Raw genomic sequence first — 26,765 nt, forward strand, 5'->3', positions numbered from 1 at the left:
GATGTCTGGAGTCTTCATGCACAAAGCCTTGATGATACGCACTACCCTGGTCCAGGATTGAGAACCACGTAAATCCTCCTAAACTATCCAGCAGATCTTGTATTCTGGGTAGTGGATGTCTATCTGGGATAGTCTTTCGGTTTAACTCCCTAAAGTCAACACATAGTCGTAGGCTACTGTCCTTCTTTCGAACACAAACAACTGGTGATGAGTATGCAGAAGAAGATTTTGTTACCCAACCTCGGTCAAGAAGGTTTTGGATATATTCTTTCACTTCTTTGTATAGGGGTTTCGGTATCGAATTGTAGCGTTTCTGGACAGGAGTTTCATCTTTCAGATTTATCCTCAGTTTCAGGTTAGGGATGCATCCTATGTCTCCCTCATCTCGAGCAAAGACATCTGATTTATCATATAACATTTGTCTCGCTATCTCCTGTTCTTCTTCTGAGAGATCTTCCAAATTGACAGGTGGGTGCCACTTAACAGATTTGTTAGTGGGTAGCTGATTTCCAGTGTCCACTTGATTCAACTGGTTTACATGAAACACCCTTTTCTTCTGGTCAATTCCCTTTCCATCGTCTTTGTTTGGAGACAATGGTAGAATCTCAGCTGCTGGAGAAATGGTACCCAATACTGTTCTGGGTGGAAGGTAGATGTCATGTTGAGCACGGTTCAGTATAGGTATCTTCACCAGTTTAGAGAACCCATTTGGCACATCTACCACTGAAGGAAATAGTTCAAGTCCTTCCTCGACTGGATATTCGGGAAGTGGTTCAAATGACATGATTCCTCCTTTCGGCCACGCTCTAATTCTGCATTTGACTTCACAGAGCTCGCCTCCTTTAATCTGGAGTCCCTTCTTCCCCACTTTGACCATACGACTATCCAATATTTCTCCTGGGTCAGTTGCTTGACTGACAGCATTGACAATGTTATTCGCTACACTCTGTCTTACTTTCATAGCTTCACTCAGCAAGATAGTCAGGTTTTGGGTGCTGTTTGGTCGGTCACGGTTTTCTCTGATCAATTCTTCGATAACATTAAACCCAAGAATTGGATTGTCATTACAGCAGTCACTCACCAGCATTGGCACATAAATGGCTGAGTTTCCATGTCCACTACTTTCGAATTCCAGGCAGACTTCAATCCACCCGATGAATGGAATGATAGAACCATTTGCAGCTGTAATGGATAAGTTGTCATCACAAAGTAAATCTTGTATGTGCCTAATGGAGACGCTGGGTAGAAACTTTTCTAACCATGCCTTCCTGACAATGCTGACCTGAGCTCCTGTATCCATCAACATGTCAACCGGTACACCATTCATCCGACATGACAGTAGGCATTTTCCTCCAATTAATTGTGCTACGTGTTGTTTGGAGAATCCATTCTCTTTTGAGAGTGTTCTAGTTGACCGGTGGGTGAATACCCTGTTTACCTTAGCATGGGACAGATCATTTGAGGTGGTCACTGGTTGTCCCTTTCCCAGTGACCGTCTGTCGTTTCCAGACTGCCTTCTTTTCTTCAAGCAATCAACCGCTCTGTGTCCTGTCCAACCACAGTAGAAACAATGGTAGCAGTTCTGACTCTCTCGTTTAATGCAATCATCACACCTGGGCTTGCAGTGAGTTGTATCTGGAACTTGAACATTGGTTAGTAGCTTAGTCATTTGGTTTCCAACAATAGGAGTTAGCTTCATCATCTTTTCCAGGTTCTTTGTGAGAGCAGAGACCTGTGTTGTTAGTTCCATTAATGCAGTGTGATTTGCTTTAACATCTCCCTCAACTCTCTTTTGCAAGGTGTCTTTTTCGCTATTCCCTGGTGTCTGGGATGAATGAACAGTAAGTGGTTTATGTTTAGGTGCACTGTTTAAGCGTCTCTGCCTTTCTATTTCCTCATCAACTGATCTGGTGACCTGCTCTATGATAAAGTCATCCGTTACTGTCAAATCAGACACGTAAGGCTTGATATCTCGTCTAACATTAGAATTTTTCTCATTTAGTCCCTGATACAGTGTATGAAGGAATATGCCTTGCACCAGTTTTTTGTCATAGCTAAGCTCTCGCCTATCATGTTGTGATGTAGACAGAACTTTTTGTTTTAACCCCACTAGCCTGTAAACAAATTGTTGTGCTGTTTCTCTTTCTTGCTGGGCAGCATTGCTAAGGTCCTGAAATAACTCATTACCACTTCGTTCTCTCATATGTGACTTCAAAAACCTTTTCAATTCAGCAACAGTAAGATCATCTTTGTCAGTCAACATATCTTTAAAATGACCAGGTTTGATTATTCTCAACACTGTGCGTATAATTTCAGATTCAGGGAATTTTTCTGTTAGACCCTCGTCAATTTGTCTGCACACGCTACTGTAACTCATGTCCGAACCATGATCTGAAATTACACCACCATGCATTTTAAATTCTCTACGTGGCAATAAAGCAACAACATCAGTTAATCTCACCACCTCTGATACCTGTTCAGTCCTTGCAGTTCCACTACTTATTTTTTTTGCAGCGGTTGCAATGTCCACAGTTGGTGTACTTTCCTTGTTAAGTTTTAGTTCATTGATCTTGTCTTGGATGATGAGTAGGTAAGACATACCTTGATCTTCCAACTTTTCCAGCTGATCACTTCTCAAGTAGTCTTCAATAAATTCAACAAGTTCCATTTCGTTGGTACCAGTCACTGATGGAACGTCCACTTCTCTTCCATCTCCCAGTGTAATAGCAAGGCTATGCAGCTGTTCTTCATTAAGCAGATGAATTTGTTTCCGGATATCCCACATCAGCGCACGACGAGGAGACGCCATCTCTGTTGCAATCTGAAGACTTGCACTCACAAGGCAGACGACACTCACGACTCTCCTTGTAGCTCTGTAGCAGGCTCACGCTTGTCTCGCACTTCCCTTTCACTGGTAACACAACGAATCCCGGACGAGCCCCCAAAATGTTACCGGCCTCAAAATGTGAATTAAGAGAGCCGATGATTGTAGACGCGATGAGATAAGGTGATCAGCTTGGCGTGGACTGCAAAGAATCATACAAACAGCATGAGATATGAACACTGACTTTATGGCTGGAAGTAGTTTAATTTTTACATAACAATACATCTTCTACATTTTTATAGTCACATGTTTATAACCATTAACAATATATATAATACCGATTTTAACTAAAGTATTTTAAAACGTAGTTACAACAATGAACATTACTATATTTTAATAACATATATATCCCTGATATTCAGTGTTATAGATAATTATCTTTATCTCTCTGGTACACTTTAAGTGTGCAATAATCATACTAGCAATGCATTGCTTTAATACAAATATTTTCATGGTAATACTCTTTTTTAACCACTAGATGGTGCACATTGCATGTCTGTATGATGCAATACATAAGCTTTACATACAATAGGTTTTTTTCTTAATACTAACAGAAAACATGTGCTTCTATAAATCTATGCAATTTCCAATAAATCAGGCTTAAATATACCTATTTAGAAAGGTTTAGTGTTTATCATAGACATTTGTTCTGACTAATGCAGTATTTTCATGTTCTTATGCACTTTTCACTTGTTTCTGACACATGCTGTTCTAAACTTCTAATTACAGCAAAACTATAGCATAAAATCTGCTGAGATTTTTTCTGCATCTGCTCAAGATGTTTAGGAATCTTTCTATCACAGGTTAATACAGATTAGGAACAATTTATAGTACATACCTGCAAAGAATCACACAAACAGCATGAGATATGAACACTGACTTTATGGCTGGAAGTAGTTTAATTTCCAGTCACATGGTGTGTGGCCTTATATAGACTCTGTTTGTGTACCTTCTCTGCCATCTACTGGTTATTAATAGAGTAGAAGGGAGATGTTTAGAAATATAAAAAAAAATGAGTATGTACTTTGCTTTGGGGTGTCTGTTTTGTGACCATATAAACCCCAGTCCGTCACACATGTTGAACTGGAACATTTGAACTGGAACACTGGTACATCTATTGCCTCTTTGCCTAGAAGTATAAGCATGTGAGCAATGCACACATGCACAAATAAAAGCATAAGCCCACACTGGTTTTCTGGTGCTGGGAATCTGGCTAACATTGCAAAGATTCTTAGCACAGTCCAACATGAACAATGTCCATGTCCTGACCCTATCTACAACTATTTAGCTGTCCAGGCATACCTTTAAAGGAGATAGTCTGTAACTGCATGTTCCATGTCCTGGCTGTCTTCAGGACCTCTGGTGCCTCCAACGGACTTCAAGGTGCAGCAGACCTATGGCATGTCTGTTCAGAGAGTCCCCGAAGCAACTGGACATTACATCTTTGTGCTTTTCTTTTTCTTCTTGCCATGCAGCAGCTCTCTGTGTGCAGAGCCCTTCCCCCTTTTATTTACAGCACGGGGTGAGGGCAGAGCTAAAAAAAAGATAATGCAGAGACGGGTATAACTACTTTCCAGCCTGAGCAGCCTGTCTCAGTTGCTAAGAGAAAACATTCCCTGTGTAGGCAACCTGCCTACACATTGCTGACACATGTGCTCTCTGGGAGCACTGTAAAAACGGTATGTCACGTCAGCAACATACAGTATACAGATATATGTTTTGGGAGCGGCATGAGGAGTTCCCACTCCTGAAATAAAATTGAGATGGGCTTAATTCTTCTTAGCCATTCACAGGACGTTTTTTATATTATGAATAAATACAAAGCTTCCTCTCATTGGCTGAGGTGGAGATCCTGATGTCATCCACCCACCTCTCCACCTCAGGCATTCACAGGAAGCTTTGTATTTTATGAAGGAATACAAGGATGTTTCTGATTGGCTGAGGTGAAGAGAAAGATGGACAAAGCTACAATCTCCACCTATCTGCCAATGAGGTAAAGCCTTGTATTCATTCATAAAATACAAAGCTTACTACAGGCATACCCCACTTTTAAGTACACAGTGGGGTTTATTTACTAAAGTTGGAAAGCTTCTAACGCAAGCTTGTTCAATTAAGCTTTGGTAATAAAACCTGGAAGCTCATTGGTTTCTATGCAGAAGTGAGCCTGATTTTACACTTTCCAGCTTTAGTAAATAAACCCAATTGTGTACTTAAAAGTGGGGTATGCCTGTATATATATGTAAAACTGGAGGAGTGATGGCTCTTAATAAGCATCATTTTATTTCATGTGGAACATCATGCTTGAGGTGATTTTAGCCGTATTATGCCGCGTACACACGTAGCGGACTATCCGACGGACTTAGTCTGGCGGACTTCCCGTCAGACTGTCCGTCCGACTTTCCGAACGGGCTACTTGCCCACACAAGGCACTTTTTCAGTGGACTAATACGGTGTACTAAGTCCGCCGTACTATCCGCCCTACTTTTGAAATGAACGGACTCGCCCACACACGCGGGGGAAAGTCCGCTCATCTACTGTCTATGCTGGCCCAATTCCTTCCTCTCTCTTTACCTCCTACATAACCTTTCCTGTAGCTGCTGGGGAAATGGGGAAGGAGAATATTATATATTGTCACTTGAGTTACAACTCTCAGTCTGCAGACAACACATCCAGCATGGCAGCTCTCAGCAGTAGTCTCAGGGCTTTTAGATGTCTACACAAGGGAGGCTTTTCCAGTAAAATAACATGTATAAAATACAACAAATACACACGTAATCTTATGGGAAGATTTTTGTTGAAATGAATGGTCTGATGATAAGGTCTCTATAAGCTTAATCCTAACGGTTACAAAATCTTTTCTTCTGAAATCGTATACTTCAAAACATCAAGAATAAACTCAAAATGTAAGAGATAGAGCATTCACTAAATTAACTATTCATTAATACATATCAAAACGTTATTTTCTCTCCTTAAAGCATTAGTAAACTACATTAAAAAAAAGAAAATCAAAAACTAACTGGTCCCCCTGCAGACTCATGTCATAATGTCATACTGTGCTAGTATGCACTACATGCCTAAAAAAACTGTTCCTCCAAAGTCACTGCTGAGACATGGATTCCATCTTCACCCGGTCTTCCTTCTGGGCTTGTGGACTCCGGCCGTTTGAATGGCCAAGCCGCAATGATGTCAAACCTGCCCATGTGTGTGGGAGTTGCAGCCATAGCACAGATCTTTCAATAGAAGGTATGCTTTCTATTCAGAGTGCAGCGTGCATGCTCCTGTGACATCATTGGCTGCTACACATGTAAATACTGCATCTCCTAAATGGTGCATGTTTAGGAGATATTTACTTGTACCTACAGGTAAGACTTATTATAGGCTTACCTTTAGGTACTAGATAAAAAGCGTAGTTTACAACCACTTTAAAGCTTAAATGCAGGTATGGAGATTTTTGCATAGTTACATTGATCTAGCTTGGATCAATGCAGGTAGGCATGTTCCATTCCTGGCTGAACCCTTGGGCAGCTGGAAATAACTGTAGTAGACACTGCTACTAAAGTATTCTCAGCAAGCTCCCTGTTCCAATGCTTCTACACTGGAGGCATAGGTGGTCACACACTTGGCATGGGCACCATTCAGGCAGCACTTCACATTTTTTTTCCCATTATTGCAAAGCTTTCTCTAATTACCGTATATACTCGAGTATAAGCCGAGATTTTCAGCCTCTTTTTTGAGGCTGAAAGTGCCCCCCTCGGCTTATACTCGAGTCATCGCTGTCTGCCCGCTCGATCAGCGTGTCGAGCAGACAGACAGCGGCCATTCTGATTCAAAAGCCGCGCCTCCGGCTCCCCCTTCGCCTGTGATAGGCGGAACACTGAATTTCCCAGCAGCCTGTGTTCCGCCTATCACGGACTTCGTATCATCCTCGTACTACGGACGAGGATGATACGACGTCTGTGATAGGCGGAACACAGGCTGCTGGGAAATTCAGTGTTCCGCCTATCACAGGCGAAGGCGGCGGCGCAGCTTTTGAATTTTACAATGGCCGCCGACGAACGAAGAGGGCACGGGACGGAGGCAAGGCACAGGACGGCACGGCACGGGACGGGACGGGACGGGACCGGAGGCAAGGCACGGCGGCGAGGCACGGCGGCGAGGCACGGCGGCGAGGCACGGAGGCAAGGAGGCTCGGCACGGGACGGAGGCTCGGGACAAAGGCTCAGGACACAGGTAGGCTGGACACACACACACACACACACACACACACACACACACACACACACACACACACACACACACGGATACACACACACACACAGGGATGGATGGATGGATGGAGACACACACACACAGGGATGGACGGACACACAGGGATGGACGGACACACAGGGATGGACGGACACACAGGGATGGACGGACACACACACAGGGATGGACAGGCATGTCTTACCCTCGGCTTATACACGAGTCAATAAGTTTGCCAGTTTTTTTGGGGGTAAATTGGGGGCCTCGGCTTATATTCGGGTCGGCCTATACTCGAGTATATACGGTAGTAATTTTCCATTATCTGCAGATAAAGCACTTCTATTTATCCAGTTTTAAGGTAGAAGCAGTACCAAACCCAACTCTTTACAGGCATACCCCACTTTTAAGTACACAATGGGGTTTATTTACTAAAGCTGGAAAGTGAAAAATCAGGCTCACTTCTACATAGAAACAAATGAGCTTCCAGGTTTTATTAGAAAAGCTTAATTGAACAAGCTAAGGTTAGAAGCTCATTGGTTTCTATGCAGAGGTGAGCCTGATTTTGCACCTTCCAGCTTTAGTAAATAAACCCCATTGTGTACTTAAAAGTGGGGTATGCCTGTATTAACAAATCTGTTCGACCAATTCAACCAATACGCTTTTGTGCATGTCAGAATGGGACACAGAATGCTCTTTGGAGCCTGGGGTCTTGGATTAGGATGAACGCGTGGTTAACCAGAAGAGGTGCACAAGGACTCTTAATATTAGGGAAACTTATGTAAAACTCTTCACTATCGTAGGTGGTAGTGGAATCGGTTAGAGTCCATTCTATTTTCCCTACAGTATCTCCCTTATGCTTTGGGACTGTTCCCATGTGGTTCTGGTTTGTAGAAAGCTGATTACGTTGCCTCTACAGTAACAGGTGTTCAGTTTTCACTTACCTCAACTACAATTGTAATTGTTTATTATTTTCTCTAATTTTAGAGGCTACTACACTACAGATGAGACTAATCCATACAATCTGTGTAGCCATTCACTGAGTATTCGCTTTACATTGGAGAACTCCCTCACTTCCCCTCTCCCAAGTTAAACTGAGAGTGTATTCCATAGATGGAGTAGAAAAACCCCTTCATACCCTATATCACACTATGCCTTATTATGATCATAAATGTTGTTTTTTTTCCTAAAAAAAACCTGTATTTATCAGCGTATAACAAGCACAGGCATATAACACACACATTCATTTTAAGAGGGAAATTTCAGGAAAAAAACGTACATTTTAAATAAGGCACCTATTGGCGTATAACACGCACACGCTATTTGCACCGATTTTCATGGTGAAAAGGTGAGTGTTATACGCCAATAAATACAGTAACAAACATGTTATACTTACTTCCTCTGTTGAAGTGGATTTGCACAGAGCAGCAGCAATCTTCCTCTTCTTGGGTCTCTGCTCTGTGATCCTGGCCCCTCCCTCCTGCCCAGTGCCCCCACAGCAAGCAGTTTACTATAGGGGCACCCAAGACGAGACACAGCTCCCTCTGTCTATGCAGACACGAAGTCCTGACCTGGCCCCACCGCCTCTCTCCCTGATTGGATAGCTGAATTTGATTGACAGCAGCGGGAGCCAATGGCACCGCTGCTGTGTCTCATTCAATCAAGAAGGAGAATCTCAGAGGGCTGAACCACTCGTGGACATCGCTGGACAGAGATGGACCTCCGGTAAGTGTTGGGGGGGCTGCTCTACACAGAAGACTTTTTAGCTTAATGCATAGAATGCATTAAGATAAAAAAAAAAAAAAAACCTTCTGCCTTTACATAGTCAGGTTGAAAAGAGACACAAGTCCATCTAGTTCAACCAAAACAAAACAAAAAAACAATCCCATATACACATTCCTTCCCCCATGGTTGATCCAGAGGAAGACAAAAAACCCCAGCAAGGCATGATCCAATTTGCTACCACAGGTGGAAAAAAAACCTTCCCGATCCCCTGAGAGGCCATTGGATTTTCCCTAGATAAACTTTACCTATACATGTTAGTACCTAGTTATATTATGTACATTTAGGAAAGATTTCAGGTCTTTACAACTCCTTTAATGTTGATGTCTTCCGTTTCATCATCTCTGGAAGTAATTGCATTATCAGCACGATTATCTGCAGTTGTGCCTTGATAAATACACACTTTTAAAGGCTGCTTCAGCCATATTTTGTACCTTTTGCCATTTTCTTTTCTAATGTGATTTCTTGATGTTTTAAGATGCTATTATCTCTGTACCACCTTTTGAAACTTTCTAATAAAAAGTTTGTAAACAAGGAAGGACAGGCAGGAACTTCACAATCTGCACCTTGTCCAATCAGAGAATACTTTGCAGTAAAATAAATGCAAAATGTTCTCTGAATGGCGAGCGTGTCCACCAAGTGACCTCCCGTGTTGACTAAGGGAAGATGCTTGGCACATGACCCAGAAGCTAGCAGTAATCACAGTAATCACTATAGTAGCAGCGCCTACTAAAGTGATTTCCATCCCTCATGGGCATCGGCCAGGTATAAATCATGCACACCCACATTGGAATAAGCTGGACCTATGTAACTATGTAAAAATTGCCATACCTAAACGTCAACTTTAAGACCCCTTTCACACTGCCAGCATTTTCAGGTGCTACAGTTCTTAAAAAAGGGCCTGTATAGCGCCTGAAAAAAGTGGCTCCATTCGAGGCTTTCACACTGGAGTGGTGCACTGGCAGGGTGTCACAAAAAGTCCTGCCAGCAGCTTCTTTGGAGCGGTGAACTCACCGCTCCTCCACCGCTCCTCCACCGTGGCTCCCCATGGAAATCAATGGGGCAACGCTGCGATACAGCAGGCAAAAGGCCACTCCAGTGGTATTTTGTGGGCAGCTTTAACCCCTTTTTCGCCCCTAGTGGGGGATTAAAACCTCCCTGCTAGCGGCCAAATAGCGCTGCTAAAACAACGATAAAGCGGTGGATAAAATAACGCTGCTTTACCGCCGATGCCCGGGGCGGCTCGGTGTGAAAGCCGTCTAAATGTTCAATGATTTCCACAGAAAACACTTCCCATGCTCTCCCTCTTTATTCCTAAACTGCAAGTAAAAGTTTACAGTGTGCTCTATAAATGAAACCTCTTTATTCTAAGTTTTCGAGTACACCTGTTTCATCTCCCGCTCACTCTTTGACCTTTTGTCGTCATACCTAACGGATTTTCTTTTTCCGAAAAAAAATAGTTAAAAAATATAACAAAGGATCACAAGTGTGTGTTCTTCAATTATTGATTTGTTGCCTGTCTCTTCTATGGGAAAGTCAGATGAAGATCAGAATGAATATATTTATAGCTTGCATCTCTCCTTTAGGATGTAATCCATCTTCGTTAAATTCAGTAAAAGTGATAGATGGTATTTGGCAGTGTAATGATGGGAATCGCTCTTGCATTCCCTTTGTAAATCATAAGATATTGTCTGCTGTTGTGTAGATGTTTAATCAGCTGCTCTAGTGTCCGTTACTGATGGAACGTGAGATGTCAGAGCAGGTGAATAGCTTGTGTTTATTAATTCAATGGCAAATTAGCTTTGCATTCATTTAGATGATACCCGGTATTTGTCAGGAACTGGGAGCTTGCTCTCTGATTACACTAATGTACTTGTGTTTAATTGCCAGTCATCTTGGAATGTTCAAAGGATGGTCAACTTTATAGATCTAATGTAATTAGGTAAATTCAATAAACCACTGGAAACCTTTACATTTCTGTAAAGCAAGAACATCAGGAAAAACAAACTTATTAAGGCGAAATTGGTTTCTTTTAAAGTAGTTTTATTTTTTTGATATGTAAATGTTTTTCGTTTGAAGTGACTCCATAAAGAAGAGTGCACATACTTATCTTCCCAGAATCCCCACTGCCTGTGTTACTCAGAAATGGTCTCCTTAATGTCTCCTGGTAAACCAACACTTCCAGTATTGCCAATTTTATGGGCTCCTCGCAATACTCATTTGTTCCTCCTGCTGACCTTCACATGCCTGCAGCCTCCTGTAAGGATGTGAAGGTCAGAAGAAGGAACTTGTGATCATGTGATCACTGTGTTCACATGATCATAAACCCTGCCTCCGCCTCCCGGCATCTGAAACCTCTTAAAAGGCTGGGAGGCACCCGCACAAAGGGGTTAAACCTGACAACCTCCAGCTTCTGTGGCAACTATACAAAACGTAGCAATTTTTTCCAACACTAAAGGGCTTCTTTACAGTAAAAGCTGTGAAAATGTGGATCCTACTTTCACGGGAGATAGTTGTAGCCCAGTGTTTCTCAACTTTTTTTCAGTCAAGGCACCAGGCTTGATTCACCTGCTGGTCAACCTTTTTTCAGTCAAGGCTCCAGGCTTGATTCACCTGCTGGCTTGTATACATTTTTAGGAAATGTTTAGGCATTTTGCCAAGGCACCCCTGAAGAAACCCAGCACCCTGGTTGAAAATGTCTGTTTTAGCCAACTCGCCAAATTGTTAACAAAAAAAAAAGGCTGGATGTTTGGTCAAACCTGATGAACATGTTTGATGATGCACTTCAAACATGATATCTTCGTCTCATACTTGATACCTTCGTCATTTCCAGTGGAGCCCTGACGTCAGTTCCGGTTTATGTCCGGTCACTTGGAACGCATGGCAACTCTACATTGTGAGATGCTGATAGTATTCACAGAGGCTTTACATGCTTGTGCTGCTTAAAGCACCATATAAGTGTGTGTGAATTGTTATAAGCTTTTATCCATTAATTCTGAATAAAAATACTTCACTATGAGAATATTATTTTATTTTGCTTGTGGCTTCTTTTGCCTATGAGAGGATATCCAGGCTGGAGTTCTGGGTGATGGTGGATTTATTCCACTTCTGTATCTACATCCATTTGAAAGTGTGTTAGGTCCTAAGGGGCCATATAAGCACTTTTATTAGATTTCATTGCACAGGTGTATTTAAAGCCATGGTGGGTGAGATCATATGGATATGGACTAGAAGATTATGTATTTTTATGTTTGCTGGAAGATTTAAACACTGTATTACTATTGTGGAATACGATTTGTATATTTTTATTATAGATTATTAATTGATAGATTTGAGGAATGGAGAAGTGCCTATCTTTACACTGTTGACATTTTTTATGTAACTTAAAGGGGCAGCTGCACATTAAATAAACAATTAATTAGTTGGCACCTTCTTATCACATATATGGTATATTCCTCAGTATCTACAACTAGAAGTTTCTGTGTGCTGCATTAATGATGGCCAAACAATCTGCTACAGCTGTGCAATGTGTGGTATAAAGGGTTTTATAACGTTGGCCTGCATCTGTTCTTTATAAGTTAGCAGTTCTGTATTCACAATTGGCTACCATGACATAAAGGAATCATTTGCATGGTGACCAATCACTGACCTTAATTGAGCAATAATCCATTTACTTTGTATGTGTGTTGGAAGAGATGGCAGGCTTTCTGTTTTAAGAAAACTCTGCTGTACTTCAGTGAAGTTCTTCTTTGAATCCATGACTCTTCTAAAAGGTGAAGGAATATATAAATATTCAAAGTGATGTACAGGAAGAACATTGGGATCTTCTTTATGCAAAGTATCGATCTGGCAGCTTTTGAATGCAGAAGATGGCGTTTTACAGCTACATGACTTTTATACAGATGCGCAGGTGTTCGCAGGTCTTTTTGTAAAGGTGCAGCTTCTCCGCACCTCATCTTGACAACCTCAAGATGTGGCAAATAAATAGTATCTGAAATCATAATAAACTTGTCACTATTTGCAAAAAAAAAAGAAAAATAACACTTCTGTATTGCTGGTATAAACGTTGGTGCCCATTTGTTCCTTAATATTGCTATATACCCTTTCTGACAATCTCTGCATTAAAAAAAAGGGATTTTGAGTCCACACATATTGTAATACATGCTTAAGCTTGCCAACTGTGTCAAAGTAATCCCTCTATGGCCAGTCCCTACTCTGCTCTGCAAAACACAAAGGCTCCAGTGGATATGTTGCCAATATAGGGCAAATGGACACAAGTTGGCAGAGATCTACAAGGTTCAGGTCTGGCCACTGAACTAAAATGCTAAATAAATAACATATATCTGTGCTCAAATCTCAATGGCTTGTACATGTATATAATCCATAAGGTGCTAAAGGAGTGTGACCACCTTTTAACACTAGAAATTCTGGATAAACCCTCTGCTGATTGCTATATACCAGGGATATGCAATTAGCAGACCTCCAGCTGTTGCAAAACTACAAGTCCCATCATGCCTCTGCCTCTGAGAGTCATACTTGTGGCTGTCAGAGTCTTGCTATGTCTCATGGAAATTGTAGTTCTGCAACAGCTGGAGGTCCGCTAATTGCATACCCCTGCTATATGCCTATTCTAGCAAACTCTGAAATAAAAAAGCCATGGATTTGTATTTCACACATATTGCAAAATATGTTTAAGCTGGCCAACTGAGTCAAAGTAATCCATTATGACCAGTCCCTACTCTGCTCTGCAAAATGCAAATGCTTCAGTGGATATGGTCCCAATATGGGGCATATAAACAGAAGTTGGAGGAGAGCTACAAAGTTCAGGTCTGGCCACTAACCAGCAATATAAATATGATATATCTGTGCTCACATCTAAATTGCTTGTACATTGATAGTATCTAAGGCCCCAGAAGAAGAAAAAGTCAGATTTAACTTTTTGTATAGCCCCCCTAGTATGAAAAGAGTTTCCAAAGCTATACTTATCCTCTCCATACTTTAGTGCTGCCCTTGGGATATCCCTTCATGTTCCAGCACTGCTTCGTTTCGAATGTTGAATAACAACAGCCCACTTTCTGTGAGTCTAGGACACTAAGGACACTTGGTCACTGATGGAGAGTACATCTGTCCACTGTTGTCACCATCAGAAAACCTTCTGAGAAATGCTATGCAGACATCATTGGAGTGCATCTATTTAAACAGGAAGTAGCTGCAAGAGGATTAAGGTGCATAACAAAACTGAGATGAAAAAAAAAAGATGAAAAGTATTTTATTCCCCCCCAAAAAAACAACTTGGCATCTGCTTATGATATACCGTGATTTATCAAAATTACGGAGTAAAGATGCAAGTGATAGCCAAAAAGAGAAATCAATTTGCTTATCAAATACTGCATCACGGAACGCAAAAGCCAATAAATTAATTTGAATGCATAAAGCCCCATAAGGTGATCCTGAATGCATAAAGCTCCTTTAAATATGCATACGCACATCTGTCGTGTTCTTGCTATATGTTAATCAGTACATATACAGCATGTAATGGTTTAGTGCGTGCAGATACATAAGATGTATAAAATAACACAGTTTCCTTTAATCAATATTTCAAGTATATATGCACATGAACATTTCAATTTGTTATGCTGTCAAAGAATATACAACTTCTATAAGATAAAGTAACATCTGTTTCTTCCCGATGGTGGCACAAGTGGCTTCTTGCTGACTTGGCATGAAAGTCTCAGTCGACGAGGATCTGTCAAAGTCATTTTGCAGAAAAGGTTTAGGAAGTGTCAGGAATAATGAATATGTACCTCACAGGCACAGCTAAGGTTGCAGACTTTCTTCTTCATACAGTTATGAACTGTTAGAATGAAGGTCACCAACTTTGTGGATCGGCGTTAGAATAAGTGCTAAGATAACAAATTTGTGTTAAGTCCTGCCCTCTTGTGTCATTAGATTAATAAATGTCAGGTGTTTTATCTGCTAAAGGAAATGCAGAAACCTTTCTTTTGATAAATGTTCCATCTTGTATTAATGGGCTTTAAATCTGTTTTATTCCATTATGAACGGTTACAATTGGCACTTAATGGAAATTGTTCAAATGCTCATATTACAATGTACATAGAGCATAATTAATTAGACTTAATGTGTTATTATAATTATAAGCTATTATATTAGAGATGATTTCATGGTGCTAAGTAAAAGCTCTTTACCCTACATATCTTACCTAAGCAAAATTTCTTGGTGTTAATCAGTAATGAAGCCGGTGGACTAGTCAGTATCCCCTTTCTTGTAGAGAACAAGAATGTGTGGTTGTTTGGTGCCAATTGCTATGTAGGAACAAGAATACAAACCCTGGGAGATTTTCCCAAGTCAGCTTGTTCTGCATAAATAATGGGACTGCCTCCTTAAAAGTTTTGAATATATAGAGCAGCGGCCAACGGGTGTTCCTTTTATGCCTTTAACCAGCCCCTGGGGAACTATTCCTTCTAATAACACCAAGACCCATTGACACTAATAACGGGACACTACTCCTCCCACTGACCCCAATGATGGGGCAATGTTCCTTGCATTGACACCATAGGGCATTAGTTCTCCTCTAATCAACCACAGACACTGGAACTTTTTTTTTAACTCGGACTACTTGCCAACCCTGGGGCAGTTTTTTCTCCCACAGGCCACTGTCTTCCCTTGGGTTCCATAGAGTTTGAAGACCCCTGGTCTAGAAAGGGTTACATAAATGAATCTGCCTGGTATTAATGTGAGGTATTTCATTTGATAATCAGCTTTTTTGCATAAATGATCAAAGTTGCATAAATATATAATTGAAATGCAAACACTCTAACACTGCTACATATATATACATTCAATAAACTTGGATTATATTTTCATAATTTAAGACAGTGGATTGTTTCCTCTACAATGCTAATTTAATCTAAATAAAAAAAAATTAAAAATTCTAACATATTTTTAATTGAGTTATTATATTAACTCCTGCACCATTGAAGAGGCAGTAGATATTTTTTTTCCAGGTTGTCTGACAGCGTGAAGTAATATGAATTTTTTTTAATGGTGTTTTTAACAGATGTGGGCTCTGTGGAAGGTCTGGCATATCACCGAGCCTGGGATACTCTTTACTGGACAAGCTCCACAACCTCATCCATCACCCGCCACACGGTAGATCAGAGTCGGAGAGGGGCCTTCAACAGGGAGGCTGTTGTCAGCATGTCCGAAGATGACCACCCCCACGTCCTCACCCTCGATGAATGCCAGAAGTATGCAAATTCATTCAAATTCTCTCTAATTTATGTCTTCAAACTTTAAAGTTTTTTTTTTAATTTTCTTGTGAACAGATGTTTCAGATGCATGAATGGTTTATGAGATATTTTGTGTTTAACCTTTTTTACAGGATAACATATTTCCAGCAATTGGCCAATTAACATCTGCCAGTTTTCTTGTGACACCTATAATTTATTTCTTTTTTTTTCTATAATTTTCTTCACTTTATTGCCAGATAATGTCTTTCTTGTACTATAAGAAAGAATCATATTTGTTACTACAAAACGCAACATAATTTCTGCATTTTCCCAATAATTTCCAGACACCAAACGGCTAAAGAAACAGTGCTTTACTTAAGGGCTGATATACCTATAATGCCGCGTACACACGTAGCGGACTATCCGACGGACTTAGTTTGGCGGACTTACCGCCAAACTGTCCGTCGGACTTTCCGAATGGGCTACTTGGGCACACACTTCACTTTTTCAGCGGACTAATACGGCGTACTAAGTCCGCCGTACTATCCGCCGTACTTTTGAAATGAACGGACTCGCCCACACACGCGGAGGAAAGTCCGCTCATTTCGAGCGCGTCTCCAGGTAGGCGGGGCCCGCGAAGGAGACGTCGCTGGCCCGCCACCTGGTATGGACTTAAAGGGGAAACCCAACGCCGAAAAAAATCGGTGTGGGGGTCCCCCCAGGTCCACAACAGACCCTTGTCCGAGCACGCTACCCGGGCGGCCAGGAAAGGGGGGCGAGCGCGCCCCCCCCCTCCTGAGCCATACCAGGCCGCGTGCCCTCAACATGGGGGGTGCCTTGGGGAAGGGGGGGCCGCGTGGCCCCCCCACCCCAAAGCACCTTGTCCCCATGTTGATGAGGACAATGGCCTCTTCCCGACAACCCTGGCTGTTGGTTGTCGGGGTCTGCGGGCGGGGGGCTTATCGGAATCCGGGAGCCCCCTTTAATAAGGGGGCCCCCGGATACCGGCCCCCCACCCTATGTGAATGAGTATGGGGTACAGTGTACCCCTACCCATTCACCTGTAAAATAAAGTACAAAAAAAAAACACAACACACAAGATAAAATAGTTTATTGCACAGCTCCGGGGGTCTTCCGTCTTCGGGGGTCTTCTCGCCGGACTCCTCCGCTATCTTCTTGTAGCTCTTTTGCTAGCGGAGGAGCCCGGCTTTCTTCCTCACCGCGGCCTCTTCTTCTGACTTCGGGGGTCTTGTCCCCCTCTTCGGTTCTTCTGCCGGGCCACCGCGCCTTCTTATAGCTCTTTTACAGGCGGTGGCCCGGTCTTCTGTTGTCGTCGCCGCCGGCGCCTTCCGTTCTTCTCTTTCTTCTCCTGGAGATGTTGACTCGACGCTCTCTCCGGCCGCAATGCCAGGGAATGTGCAGCGACTTATATAGGGACAAGGGGCGGGGTCATCGGTTGATTTCACATGGGTTAATGTCACATGGGGACCCCGCCCACTTACGATGTCACAGTCCCGGAGGATGCTGGGATTGTCGCCATGTGACATCAACCCATGTGGCGTCAACCGATGACCCCACCCCTTGTCCCTATATAAGTCGCCGGAGCTGTGCAATAAACTATTTTATCTTGTGTGTTGTGTTTTTTTTGTACTTTATTTTACAGGTGAATGGGTAGGGGTACACTGTACCCCATACTCATTCACATAGGATGGGGGGGCCGGTATCCGGGGGCCCCCTTATTAAAGGGGGCTTCCGGATTCCGATAAGCCCCCCGCCCGCAGACCCCGACAACCAACAGCCAGGGTTGTCGGGAAGAGGCCCTTGGCCTCATCAACATGGGGACAAGGTGCTTCGGGGTGGGGGGGGGCGCGCCCCCCCTTCCCAAAGGCACCCCCCATGTTGAGGGCACGTGGCCTGTTACGGCTCAGGAGGGGGGGCACTCGCTCGCCCCCCCTTTCCTGGCTGGCCGGGTAGCGTGCTCGGACAAGGGTCTGTTGTGGACCTGGGGGGACCCCCACGCCGATTTTTTTTGACGTTGGGGTTCCCCTTTAAGTCCATACCAGGTGACGGGGCCAGCGACATCTCCTTCGCGGGCCCCGCCTACCTGGAGACCCGCTCGAATGAGCGGACTTTTCTCCGGGCGGGAAAAGTCCGTTCATTTCAAAAGTACGGCGGACTGGCATACACATGGCTGGATTGTCCGCCGAAATGCGAGTCCGGCGGGAAGATTGGAGTGCAAAACTACTTTCTAAGTCCGCCGTACTTTCGGGTCAAAAAAGTATGTCGGATGCTACACACGGGGGGGATTGTCCGACGGACTTGAGTTTGCCGGACTTTTCCACCCGATTGTTTGATCGTGTGTACGCGGCATTAGTATCAGTGGCTAGAGAGATCAGTGAGGACCAGTTTTGAAGCTCTTTTTACCACTTGTTAAGACTTAGGTGAACTTTAATACTGCAGTAGACAAGCAAACCAGCTTCAAGCTAGATTTAGAAATGTTGACATTTCAACATTCTCTACATACACAACGCTGTGTTCAAACTGCTAGCTTCTGCCCATGCTGTCTATGGGTGCCATAAGACCAAGGCTAGCCTTGAACATGAGATGGTGGTCAGACGACCTTGCTACTTAGAGGATTCTTCTTACAAAACACTGTCTTTAAATATGCCTTATCAGTTCTTCTGCCCCACCAACTGGTCATTGGGAAAAAAATAAATTGCCCAAAATAGATTCTGATGGACGATAACTACTGTTTCCCTGAAAACATTCATACACTTATGCAAAAAGATTGTGAATGGCTATGGAAGTATCTTTTAGAAGAGTGGCTCTTCCAACCTCCCGTGTCTTGTCTTGCCAGCCTAAAGATACATCTTTAAAATTAATCTTAAGCTCCCATCTAGTCTAGATAATTAATGTATACTATATTGTTTTACACTTGTACTGTACAATTATATTTGAAACCGTGACTAAACCATGAAGACAACCAATCTTAGGCATCTTTAATTTTCCCCATGGTTGTGATTGGTTGCCTTGATTTAAAGAAATTCTAGTCGGAAAGTATTCTTTAGCTTTTCTGAAGAAATTATCTAGGCCACAATTTGTTTTGATATGTGCTCTTTAATGTAAATCAGAAGTAGGTTTATTGTGCATTTATCAGTGTAAATCTAAACATTATGACCCTACGTCCAACAAGATAGTATAGCACTGAAACAGTCCATTTCACGTTAATTGATTTCTATTGAATTTTTATTTATTTTTGTGTGAAATGTATTATATTTAATGACCTAGAATAAAAGATACAACAGAACATTGACATCTCAGGAATATCCCCAATGAATCCAAGCCCATCAACTCCTTAAAGGGCTTTTTAACAACCACCTCAGCTGTTTTGCGTTATTCGTTTTAAAGCCTAATGACCCATCGCCACATTATTCACATTGTGCCATGTGTTTGTCTAAATGTAATCATGTCAGCCTGCTCATCCAAAGCTACATTTCATTTAGTGTAATGTTGTTTATGACATTAAAACAAATGCTAAGTTCAAGGATCATTCATTATTTATTGTATGGTGTACTTGATACCCTTGAGGACATGTCTTAGACCACTATTCACATCTTCTCTGAGACATAGTGATAAATGCTGTCATGGACTATATATTTAAGTGGAACACTACACACATGAAGAGTAAGCCATGTGTTAAATTAATATTTGAACAGTTCACTTGAATACATTTAGATTCGTAGTGTTGTTTCTAGCAAGGGGCAATTCATTTTCTTCTCTAAAACTGAAATATCTATTGCAACTGTAAGACAGTCCTCCACCATTTAAATGCTGAATATTAATCTGGCTGGATTGCTTTCCCCTGATTCATGCAAGAGCTAGCACTAAAGCTGACTTTGACAAGTTTCCATGAAACTATATAATACACATACAGTAGGGCATCTAGCTCCCTGATATATATATTTTTTAACCAGACTTAGTGTGTGTATATATATATATATATATATATATATATATATATATATATATATATATATATATATATAGATATATATATATATATATATATCTATATATATATGCTAAAAACAATGTTTTATTCAGCTTTGGGTAGAGTGGTAAAGACTAGAAACCGTGTGTGTCTTTTTTTTTATGTCTAAGTGCCCACTGGGTAAATTCACCATCCCTGTTTGTCCTGGTAAGTAGTGGAAAACCCAGAGTGTAGTGGTAAACCCAAAAAGTTTGAATTATCGCAGGGACAGAAGGTGAGAGTAAGTCTTGTAAAAGCTAAATTATCCTTTTACTTCCCTGTTACTCTGGGACAGGATGTTAAAAATTAAGCTTCGTGTTATATATATATATATATATATATATATATATATATATATCTTTTTTTTTTCTAACACCCTAGAGTTGCAATACATTCTGTCACACCGTATTTGCACAGCGGTCTTACAAGCACACCTTTTTCTGAAAAAAATACACGTATTTGAATTTAAAAAATAAGACAACGGTAAAGTTAGCCCAATTGTTTTTACATTGTCAAAGATAATGTAACGCTGAGTAAATTGATAGCCAGCATGTCACACTATACAATTGCACACACTTACCTTTAAAAATCTCCATAGGCGATGTTTAAAATTTTCTACAGGTTACCAGTTTTGAGTTACAGAGGAGGTCTAGAATTATTGCTCCTGCTCTAACAACCGCAGCGATACCTCACGTGTGGTTTGAACACCGTTTTCATATGCGGGCGCTACTCACGTATGCGTTCACTTCTGCGCACATGACAGGACATCTTAAATATGATATCTGGGGTCAAAAAGACCATAGATCTCATATTTACACTAAAATGCAATAAAAAAGAATAATAATTGAATAAAAAAATAATTCTCCTTTAAGAGCTATAGGCGGAAGTGACATTTGACATCACTTCCGCTCTCCCATGCCATGGGCCCGAGCTGGGAGAGGACACGATCGGCTCCGACGATTGGGGGGTGGGCACCTCTCCTGCCGCCGATAAAAGTGATCTCACAGTGAATCCGCCATGGAGACCACATTTGTCCTAAAGAGAAACACACAGCATTCCTAAACATACCGGGGTTAGGGAAGCTAACTGCTTCCCTAATCCCGGTATTTAGCGAAAAAAGTACAGATGTACGGATACATAATTTTGTGTGAAGGGACAGTATTTACATTGAATGAAAAATGCCTATTGCTTCCTGCATTGAAAAGCACTCTCTGAATGGGGGACAAGTGGATGTATAAAAAAGGTCTGCTTCATCCATTCATAGACCACCTTCATTGCAGGGAGGCATAGTACATCTTTTATAAATGGAGGAGGGGGACATAAAGGACAGGTATAGTTGGCAAATTTGATGACAATATGTCTGTAATAGGTCCAGGATCTCATATTAGCCCCTGCAGCACTAGAAGGACAAGGGAGACGTACATAGTAAGCACCATCCCTGGTGCTGATTTAACGGATATCTCCCCTGACGGAGAAAAGACTAATAAAAATAAATAAATTGGAAAAAAGTAAGGTTCCTAAACATTCACTGCTATATCAAAAACAAGAAACACATATTGGCTTTATATATACTTTTTTTTACCAAAATAGGGTTCACGCTAAATATTATTACTTAATATTTTTTTATTTCCCAAGGTGGGTAAATCAAGACAATGACAACAAATTTAAAAATCTCGCTGTCTCAATATACAGAGTTCTAATTTAATTTATCAGATGGGACAAAACAGGATCAACCTTTAGTCCAATCTGCTCATCATAGAGATCAGGCTTGATTCATTGGGGTTAATTTACTTAAGGTGTAGAGGCTGCTTGCGTGGCAAGGTGTATGTTAGTAAATAAGGTAAACCTGCGTTTCCTCACCCAATTGTGAGGGAAATCCAAATTAGGATTTGTATTAGAACATGTTTGGTTTGTTGAAGTGAACACAGCTTCACTTTATTTGCTAAGCTTAGTGAATATCAATTTTGCTGATTGAACAGTCTATATTCCTATAATAAAACAGACTCTTTGTATGTTCTTTGCATGTGATCACATTCCAGTGTACATTGAATATAAACCTCTTTACTCTCTTTACCTCCACAGTTTAATGTTCTGGACCAACTGGAATGAGCAACACCCCAGCATTATGAGGTCTACCTTATCTGGGAAGAATGCCCAGGTGATTGTCAGTACCGACATTGTCACTCCAAATGGCCTGACCATTGACCACTCTGCAGAAAAATTGTACTATTCTGATGGCAGCCTGGGGAAGATAGAGAGGTGTGAATATGATGGATCCCACAGATATGTAAGTAAAATCATTTTATACGAAGTGAAAAGACAAAAGCATAGATTTTTTATCAATGTGATAAAGAACATCAAAAGATGCATTTATAGGTTGTTGTTTTTTTTCATGGGTCTTTAATTTTTTATGTATTTTACAGTAAAAGTTCAAATTTATAAAAAATAAAACCCATCAAGTATACATGGAGCAAATCCTGCTTTAAAGTAGCTTTGTGTTTGATCCACACATTTTGTGGCCCACTAATCCTCCCTAATTAATTTTGTCTGTTGTCTGGTGATCCTGGAAAACATCTGTGGGTGTTGCTAGTACACCCTGCTTGTTGTCTTTCACAATAAAAAGGCTGATGGAAAAAAAATGTAGATATGTTTCGCAAAGCCTCCAATTACACTTCAGCCTGGTTTGTAAGTTTGAATGCAATTGGTGATAAGGGAAGTTTAGTGGGAGGAAATAACACAGCAGGGTTTCAGGATGAACATGTCTACTGCCTTCCCACTGACCTTAATGAGCTGTGTTCACTTATCGCAGTCCACACATCAAAGACTTGTCTGTCATTGTCACATATCACTGTTCTCTCCATACATCTGCACCAAATAAAGGGTGGCGAGGGCAGGGCCGTCTTTAACAAAGGGCAAAAGGGGAAGCTGCCCCAGGCCCAGTCATTGATGTGAGGCCCAAGGCAGCTTCCCCTTGAGTCTCCACTGCCCACAAATAGTTGATAAATGGATTCAGGAGCACCCAAGAAAATGTTTGCCATGACGTCCAATCAACATTAAAGACGGCCCTGGGCATTAATGCCATTTATTCTGCTTAGGTTGCATGTCTCAAAAAAGAAAGGATGAGCGCATTTGAAACAGCTGAAAGTACCTTTATGTTAACATGCTTGAGGAATGAAAAAGTCTTACTCTAGAACTCTAGTGAGGATATTGAAACAAACAGGCAGCAGCACACCAATGAAGCTATTCTTATTAAGTTATTATTGAGCCAGAGCTTGCACCTGAAAGTCCCTACCCACAGACGGACCCTTTTTGAGCATATGATAGGGTGGTGCTCTGTAGTTGAGGGCTCTCAGTGTGCTTATTCTGGCTCAATAAATACTTGCTACAAGTGCCTGTTTGATTCAATACAGAAATACAGAGAGATGATGGGCTCCCTTTGGATGGCACCTGATTTGTTTACAGCCGAGACAGAGGAGTATTTACAGGGTTTGAAACAGTGCCTCATCTTTGTATATCCTCTCTAGTGAAGATATGGTTTAGCTGAAGTCATAAATACAAAGCTTGTGCCCAAACTGTCATAACTATGCTAGTAATGTAGGTACACTATATGGCCAAATATATGCAGACACCCCTTCAAATTGCATAAAGACAGTGCATAAAGCAAGGTCTATAAAGACTTGGTTTAATGTGTTTGGTGTTGAGGAGGACCTCATGTGGCCTGCTCAGGGCCCTGACCTCAACCCTACTGAAAACGTTTGTGATGAATTGAAATGCTGATTGTGCCCCAGTCCTTTTTGTCCAGCACAAGTACGTGACCTAGCAAATGCCATTTAGGACAAATAGGCACAAATTCCCACAGACTTGCAGAAAGCTTTTTCAGAAGAATAGAGGTTGTTAAAGCTGCAAATTGATAAAAAGAAAATGTGGTGCATACTAAACCTCAAGAGTAAATTACAGCTAAATATTAACAGCTAAAAATAACTATCAACATCTAAAAATAAATACTGAAAGTGACTGTGCAAAAAATGTGCAAATAGGGCAAAAATAGCAGCTATAGTAAACAATCTGCAAAGTAAAAATTCACTCTCATAAACAGTAAAACGTAAAGTGCAAATATGCAGTGATTGTCCAAATTAAGCCAAATAAGTGCAAATAAAAGTTCAGGACTTTCAATAATGCAAGCAAATTCCTGTGCAAATGAAACAAAGTCCAATGTGTAGCTAAAGCAGTCTTTTAAAAGTGCAATAAATCCAAATAAGGTGCTGAATCCCAATGTGCAGGACTGTTCATCCAACATAAAGTGCATGTGTCACACTCCAATAAACGTACTCCATCCAATGTGAGTGATACCGTTTACCCCAGCCTCTCACCTCATATATCAGGTAAACAAGCCAAACTTAAATGATCCACACTGACCAATCAGGAACAGTCAGGCTCTCGGGCTGGCAGCACTCAGTAACATAAAAGAGCAAAAGGAGGGCTCCATGGTGTAGTATTTAACCAACACTTTAATATGAAAATAGTAGTAACTTACAATAGAAGTAGTGAACAAACAGCATATAAACAGAACAGACTTCCGATCTCGGCCGCGACCGGAGGTGACGTCACCAGGGCTCTTTTCCCTAACGCGCTGCGTCACTGTCCACGTGACTGTTTCAAAGGGGTTTACACATGTTAAAGCTGCAAAGTTGTGGGGGCAAGGAACTCCACATCAAAGCACATAGTTTTGGAATAGGGTGTACACAAAGCTCATATACTTGTGATGGTCAGGTGCGCCCAAAACTAAAATATCATCAGCAATGGTTTTTATTTACCATTTTTAAACAATGTTATTGATCTTTGTAATTCTTGTTCAGATTTCACCAGTAGAACTCAATTTTATTTTTCCTTTTCCCTACACGGCATATTTGAGATTCCTGAGGCCAATCTATTATTGAATCACATTTCATATCCAGCATTCCTATTCCAATATTATTGTATACGCATGACTCGGGGCTAGATTACAAGTGCTAACGGCAAATGAAATGTAGTTTTTTTTTTATCTCACTTCTTTGTCCTTACCTTGAGCTGTAGTCAAGCCAAAGTCAAAGCATCTGATGTCAAAATGGTTTATTTCTACCAATCCCGACAATGATGAACATAGCTTAGTTATGGATCAAGAGAAAACTAAGTTGAAACACTTGTAGTTCTAGTGTATATTAATATTGTATTATTTTAAGGTCGATGTAAACCCTAGTTCATTGACATTTAGTTTTATAAAGCACTGTGTATTATAAATAAGTGTAATTTATGTCACATATTTTTCTTTTTTTTTTCTGCACCTCTGTGCCGCTGATCTGTTGCAGCCTTTATGCAGTCAATTCTTGTTAATATGACCCCAGCATTTACTTAATACCATTTCTCAGGGTGGATTTCTTGATTATGGCAACAGTGGAACAGTTCTGGACTATGCGGTTTATTTACTAAAGCTGGAGAATGCAAAATCAGGCTCACTTCTGCATAGAAACCAATCAGCTTCCAGGTTTTATTGCCAAAGCTTAATTGAAAAAGCTGAAGTTGGAAGCTGATTTACTACCATGTAAAGCTGCACCAGACTCAGAGTGCACCAGTTTTAGTAAATCTACCGCAATGTGTGTTGACTGTCTGTCTAGATAACCCATAAGGGTTGATTTACTAAAAGCAAATAGACCGTGCACTTTGCAAAGTGCAGTTGCACTTTGCAAGTATAATTGCTTCAGAACTTAGAAAACAACTTAGAAAACAAAGTAAATCTTCCCTTTTCAAAGCATACACATGTAAGGAAAAAAAAAAAACAGCTTGCACATAATTGGATGGTGGATATCAGCAGAGCTTCTGCTCATTTACTAGGCTCTGGAGCAACTTGAAAAGTTCACAGTGTATTTGCCATTAGTAAATCAACTTCATAGTGTTCTGTGATGTATCCAAATATCAGCTTAACCACTTCAGCCCCGGTAGAATTGGCTGCTGAATGACCGGGCCATTTTTTGTAATTCAGCACTACAATGCTTTAATTGCACGGTTGTGCGACATTGCACCCAAACGAAATTGACATGCTTTTTTTCCCACAAATAGAGCTTCAGTTTGAGGATGCCCCACAGATGCTCAGTAGGGTTTAGGTCTGTAGAAATGCTTGGCCAGTCCATCACCTTTACCTTCAGATTCTTTAGCAAGGCAGTGGTCGTCTTGGAGGTGTGTTTGGGGTCGTTATCATGTTGGAATACTGCCCTGTGGCTGAATCTCTGAAGGGAGGGGATCATGCTCTGCTTTAGTATGTCACAGTATATGTTGACATGCATGGTTACCTCAATGAAATGTAGCTCCCCAGTACTGGCAGCACCTGTGCAGCCCCAGACCATGACACCATGCTTGACTGTAGGCAAGACACACTTGTCTTTGTACTCCTCACCTGGTTGCCACTACACATGCTTGACACCATCTGAACCAAATAAGTTTATCTTGGTCTCATCAGATCACAGGACATGATTCCAGTAATACATGTGCTTAGTCTGCTTGTCTTCAGACAGTCTTCTGCTTGTGGGCTTTCTTGTGCATCATC

General features: G+C 41.3%; 1 protein-coding gene across 1 annotated transcript in view; it reads left to right on the top strand.

The window, feature by feature from the left end:
• Nucleotides 1-26,765, top strand: part of LRP1B (LDL receptor related protein 1B) — a 2,110,020-nt gene that overhangs the window by 1,622,915 nt on the left and 460,340 nt on the right. Inside the window, exons 42-43 of the mRNA XM_077447755.1 lie at nt 15,987-16,176; nt 22,271-22,475. Coding sequence (XP_077303881.1) covers nt 15,987-16,176; nt 22,271-22,475 — 395 coding nt within the window. The remainder of the gene's footprint in view (nt 1-15,986; nt 16,177-22,270; nt 22,476-26,765) is intronic.

The sequence above is a fragment of the Lithobates pipiens genome, unplaced genomic scaffold (assembly GCF_037356315.1).
Source record: "Lithobates pipiens isolate NorthernLeopardFrog02 unplaced genomic scaffold, aLitPip1_a1.2 Scaffold_22, whole genome shotgun sequence".
NCBI classification, from domain to species: Eukaryota; Metazoa; Chordata; class Amphibia; order Anura; family Ranidae; genus Lithobates; species Lithobates pipiens.